At 37.6% G+C, this 6130-nt stretch overlaps 1 protein-coding gene across 1 annotated transcript; it reads right to left on the reverse strand.

The window, feature by feature from the left end:
* Nucleotides 1-3577: 3577 nt before the first annotated feature.
* Nucleotides 3578-4417, reverse strand: LOC111203563. The gene has a single exon (XM_022697438.2). It carries the CDS (start codon nt 4415-4417, stop codon nt 3578-3580), a length of 840 nt encoding a protein of 279 aa, XP_022553159.2.
* Between the last annotated feature and the right edge of the window lie 1713 nt (nt 4418-6130).

Here is a 6130-nt window from a genome sequence, read left to right on the forward strand (position 1 = left end):
AAGTTGATCAATAGGCATTTCCTACCCGAAAGGTGTTTGATGAAATGCCTGAGACAACTCTCCTAGGCTTTTAGTATACTTTGCCAAAGACATTTGTTGTTAAAGATGCTAAGATAGCTAATAGACTTGTTAGTAATGATTGCTTTCATATTATTCAACCAAAGACATTTGATGTTTGAGATATGTTAGCAAATGAGCATTCATCTAGACATAGAGCTCGCTTAGAATTGTGTCTAGGCTTAAGGTTGATAGTTTGATTGATCGTTTGACATCCTTAGTTCGATACTTGATCACCCAAGGTCTAATCCCTCTGCCCATGATTTCTCTTTTCCTTTAGTCAAGAAAGTATCATTCTGTTATTGCTTTCTAGTTTTAGTCATAGCTTAAAACCCATCTAAATCATTGGTTGCACTTAGATTAAGTGAGTACTTGCATTCTCAGTGCTTTGATATCCCTCAGAACTGGTTCGACAATCACTATACTACAACATTTGTCTTAGGAGCCTTGAAAACTCCTAACATCATCTCTTAACTTTTAACTAAAAAAACTAAGAATCGGTTCTTAAAATTCTTATTTAAGAGCCGGTTCTTAGCTTTTTTAGTTAAAAGTTAAGAGACGGGTTTTTATATTCCGCTAAGAACTCCACCTTAAGAACCCCCGATAATCATGCTCTTAGAGCATCATTATCGCACAAACCCTAAATGGATTTCTTATTTATTTATTTTTTTCGTTTTTGTCTGATTAAAAAAAAATAAAAAAGAATCAATCGTGGGCCGCCACGTGTCAGTGGGTCCCGCGAACAGTTGAAAAAACCCACCGAAAACGTCTCTTATTTGGCGACTTGGGCATACGATTTTTGTTATTTTGTGCCCCTCTTGTACTTTTTGCTTAAGAGACCTTTTTTTTACAGGGATAAAGATGCTCTAAGATGATTTTATTTTTTACCAACATAATTGATAACCTACCCTTTTCTTGTCTTAAAATTGTTCTTTTTGTTCACATATATATATATATATATATATATATTCATTCACTCTTGTTTTTCAGGCTCCACTCTGAGAAAGCATCCCTTGCATGAGAAAGGCCAAAGATCACCAGAAAGGTTGGATACTCTGTCATGTATCTTTTTTCTGATCCTTATCTTTGTGTTGGATATGTATTTACTATTTAGCTGTCTTGTTCTTTTTTGTGTTGGATATGCCGTCGCAGTGAAAGACTTGATATCCAGAAAATAGGGTGGGGCACATGCCACACCCTCTAATACACTAACACTGGGACTGCCCCTGGTTTTGATCTTCTTTTTTTTTTCATATTTCCCGTGAGAACAATGACAAGACAGATTTGTTGGCTAAAGAGACCACTTATGGGAATAGTGCTTATGAGAAACTTTTAAAACATATATGGGATTTCCCTAATGTATTTGATACATATTCCAGATTAGAACTCGTCTTTGATGTTTTATAATTTACAACCAAATTTTATAATACGACTGTTAAATATTATTGACTCTAATTTACCGAAATTGTTCGCTCAAAACAAATAAATAAAATAATAGTGATTTTATAAAATCGATACTGAATTAATTTATATTGATAAAAAAAATATAAACCATATAGGAAAAGGAATGAGGAAAAAAGTCGTATATATTAATCTTGTAAGAGTGAGCAAACGAAAACCCTAAATAACAATTCAAGCCACCATCTTAAGACTCACGATGATGAGAAAAAACACATTAAAGATGTCGGACCTTCCATGTGATTTGATAGAGGAGATACTTTGTCGCGTTCCGGCTACATCTCTGAGGCATTTACGATCTACTTGCAAACAATGGAACTTATTGTTCAACAACCGGAGATTCACAAGAAAGCACTTCGATAAATCCCCAAAGCAGCTTATGACTCTCATGTTGAACGAGTCTATGGTTTGTTCGACGAGAGTTAATCTCAATGGAGTTCCAGAGGTCACAAGCGAACTTAGCCTAGTTGACCCTCTTTATAGTAGTTTAATAGATCATGAGTTCGATATTTATGAAGTCTTTCACTGCGACGGCCGTGGTAACACTCGCTAGTAGCTCTTTTTCATTTCTTTTTTGGTTTTGACTCTCTCATGCCTTGAATGTTTCATAGGTTTGAGATGTTATTCGTCATGAATTGTATTCGTGCAAATTTTTTCTCACTATAAGGTCTACACTCTTATCATGTAAACGTTTTATTTTAATTGAAAGCCCTTTGTTAAAAAAAAAATATCAATTATCAATAGTTTATGATTAGTCACAGAAGAGGTAACGTTCCATTTATCGGATGAATCTTTTCACAGCTCCAATACATCCCTCGCATGACCTAGCCACTCAGAGAACAAAGGAATACAACAGAAAACAAAAAAACTAAGTTAGCGCAACCGTACAACAAAGTTTTTACAAGAACATTTATTAATAAGCATATCACATTGCTTTCGATCTAAAAGAGTTGTGTTCTGTATATTTTTCTCATATTGTAATTGCTTCTTCTTTATATTAAATACAAAATATTTGAAAAAAAAAATTGCTTGCTTTAATTCATACTTGATTAATAAAAACTTTGAAAGTGATATCAGTAATATATATGTTTTACCGCCGTCGCATTAGAGCATTATTATCAGGGTCTCTCAAGTGGGTTGTTTAAATTAATTGTGATTAGAAAAAATAAAAAATTACCTACTTATCATAAAGACGTCGCTTAGAGCACTTGCAATGGTCATGCCCACATTGGGATCCTTGGCAATTGTTTAATATATTTTTTTTTGTTTTTTTTTGTTTGAACAGTGAAGGATTCGAGTCCAAAAAGCTCGTCCAATGGTGATCCCGAAGACGGAGTCCTTAGCAAGAAAATATTATTATTTTTTTGTAAAAAAAGTAAAATTGAAAATTTATTAATTTCATAATTAAAATAAAAGGTACAAGGATTCAATTTAAAGATACAAGGATTAAAAGATACAAGGTTTAAATATAAAGATACTAATTATTAATCTTCATCGCCAAATTTATTCCAAATGTTTTCGATCAAATCATTCTTCAATCGTTCATGAGTTTGCCTATCACGAAGATCATTTCGGTTGGGAAATATATTATTGAGAATTGTCGGGATTTCGTTTAGTGTAGGGTTTGCGTTTAGGACCTCCGAAGTTCTGGAAGATGCTCCTTCTTCAAATTCTGAAATATCGTACCGCATTGAATAACCATCTCGTTCATCTTCAACTATCATATTGTGTAGTATGATACATGCTCTCATTATCTTTCTTATCTTCTCTTTGGCCATCGTACGAACCGGGTTTTTCACAATCGCAAAACGAGCTTGCAATACTCCAAAAGCACGCTCGACATCTTTTCGGATTGATTCTTGAACTTGAGCAAATAACTGTTGTTTAGGACTTTGAGGGAGTGTGATACTTTGGATAAATGTTGACCATTTTGGATATATACCATCTGTGAGGTAATATGCCAACTAATACATGTGGTTGTTGACCATGTACCTCACCCTGGGAGCTCGACCTTCTAAAAGGTCATCAAACAGAGGAGATCGATCGAGGACATTAAGATCATTTAAGGTACCTGGAAGACCAAAAATGTATGCCAAATCCAAAGATCTTGTGAAGCTACGGCCTCTAAGACAATAGTCGGTTTTCCGTGGCGACGGGCGTACTGTCTTTTCCAAGCGGTTGGACAATTTTTCCACTCCCAGTGCATACAGTCAATGCTCCCGACCATCCCAGGAAACCCTCGTTTCTCTCCCATATCGAGTAGCCGTTGAAGATCCTCTGCTGTGGGTCGTCGCAGATACTCATCTCCGAATAACTGTATTATCCCATCAGTGAAATGATGTAAACAAGAAAGTGCAGTGCTCTCACCAAGTCGGAGATATTCGTCAACCGTGTCAACCGAATTTCCATAAGCAAGTAGACGAATTGCTGCCGTACATTTTTGTAGTGCAGTAAGACCCCACCTACCCGTTGCATCTTTTCTTTGCTGGAAGAATGGAAAGAATTGTTCAAGGCCATCGACAATACGTATGAATAATCCCTTATTCATGCGGAATCGGCGTCTGAAAGTTTGTATCGAATATATCGAATGGTCGTCGTTGAAGTAGTCATTGCTTAGCTGGTGCTGTCCTCCTTCGCGGTGTCGTTCAGTATAACTACGGGTCCTTTGCGGTATGGGTTCGGCCTCAACTATATCGTCGTAAATTTCGTCAATGAAATCTTCGATAATATCATCCAATCTCTCCTCGATTTCATCATTTTCATCAGACGAAGCATGTTGATGAGATGGATACAAAGGATTGAGAGAAGCAAGTAGCAGAAAAATATTACAATGGTTTTCGTTCCAAAATATTACAACGGTTTTGGTGATAAGGTTTTTGATGTTGAGGAGAAAGAGATACATATCCGACTACTTATACTACAAGAAGGGAAAACCCGTGACTTATGAGCAGGAACTACATGCCAAAATGCTCTCAGTACTCTAAATCCACCCGTGACAACTCCGCATTAGCTAAGGAACAAAAGAACTCCTATCCTCCCGTGACAACCTGCAACAACACGTTTAAAAAATGGTTAGTTTAGCTGTAACAACTAAGCAAGTTCACACATCACACAACAAGTACTAACTTTTCCTGCAAGTGACCTCAAACAACACACAGTATACATCATAACATTTCAGACATAAGCTTCATTTTTAGTGTTGTTTCGATCTCAGACAATGGCTCTTTCTTGGCCAGCAAGCGATCAAGGAGTTTATTTCTAGACAGTTTTTCCTTAAGTTCCAAAACGCCTTGTAGCTTAGACAACTCCTCATCTCGACCACTCTTCTTCTTCTTACTGGCACCTTTCGCAGCCTTTACCCCGACTGGTCTATCCTCATCTTCTCCAACAACATTTTCTTCTGCTCCGTCAAGATCCACCACTGGCCTCCGCTTTTCCTTTCCACCATCCTTAGCCATATAAGTGGAGGCCCATTTCTGCTCATGCCTGAGCTCTCTCCAGCAGTGATCGAGTGTGAACTTGGTATCGTACTTGGTGAAGAATATGTCGTAAGCAGCTTTGATCACATCATCATCATTTTGGCCGCTTCTCTGCTCCCTCAGCGCATGGTTGTAGCAACCAGTGAATCTGGATACTTCATGATTGATCCTAGACCACCTCTGCTTACAAGAAGTAACCTCTCGCGGTACTTCCCCAACGAGCTGAGGGCTGGCGTTGTAGTAGTCTACAATACGCTTCCAGAAAGCAACAGCTCTCTGCTCGTTGCCTACGAGAGGGTCCTTACTGGTGTTAAGCCAAGCACCAATAAGGATCCTATCCTCTTTGGGTGAATATTTCCTTCTATCTGCAAAGGTCTTAACAGACTCCTCAGGGACTTGCCTACGAGACTGACCAGGGACTTGCCTACGAGACTGACCAGGGACTTGACTAGGACACTCAGGAGGGATTTGGCTAGAACACTCAGGAGGGATTTCGCTAAGAGAATCATCAGGAGCTTGAGACCCGAGCCAAAAAGGCTCGGGTGATTCAAGATCTACTGGCATTTGACTGTACAGCAGGTGTCTATAACCCGACATGGCTGTAAAAATGCTCTGTGTTACTCAAGTAGTTACACAGAGCCTTAAGTAATACATGTTCCAATTTATTATACAATAATAGCCTATCAAATCTGAGCGGTTAGGAAGATAGGAAGCAAACTAAAAGCAATTTAACCAAACACCATTCAAAATCAGTACCAAAATTAAATCCTATGTACTATAGCAATTTAAACGTAGAACCTTTAAAACCAATCAAATCACACGGGTTGGGAAGATATAAAGCAAATCAGTAGCATTTATTAATCTACAATACTATTTGAATTTTTTTTTTACGGAATATACATTGTCAAGTGATAGAAAAGAAAAGCAGAGTACCTTTACTTTTTTGGCCATTGGACAGGTGATAGAACACTCCCCCATTGAAGCCTTTGAAGCTACTCCTGCAAACAAGTAACATTAGGCAGTCAAATGTTTTAATACAAACGCATAAACTGAAAATGAAATCCAAATAAGTCGAGAACTTACCATGTAGAACCAAGATTACCAAACCTATGACCACTAGCAGGCACACCATTAGC

This window comes from Brassica napus, chromosome C1 (genome assembly GCF_020379485.1).
Source record: "Brassica napus cultivar Da-Ae chromosome C1, Da-Ae, whole genome shotgun sequence".
Classification (NCBI taxonomy): Eukaryota; Viridiplantae; Streptophyta; class Magnoliopsida; order Brassicales; family Brassicaceae; genus Brassica; species Brassica napus.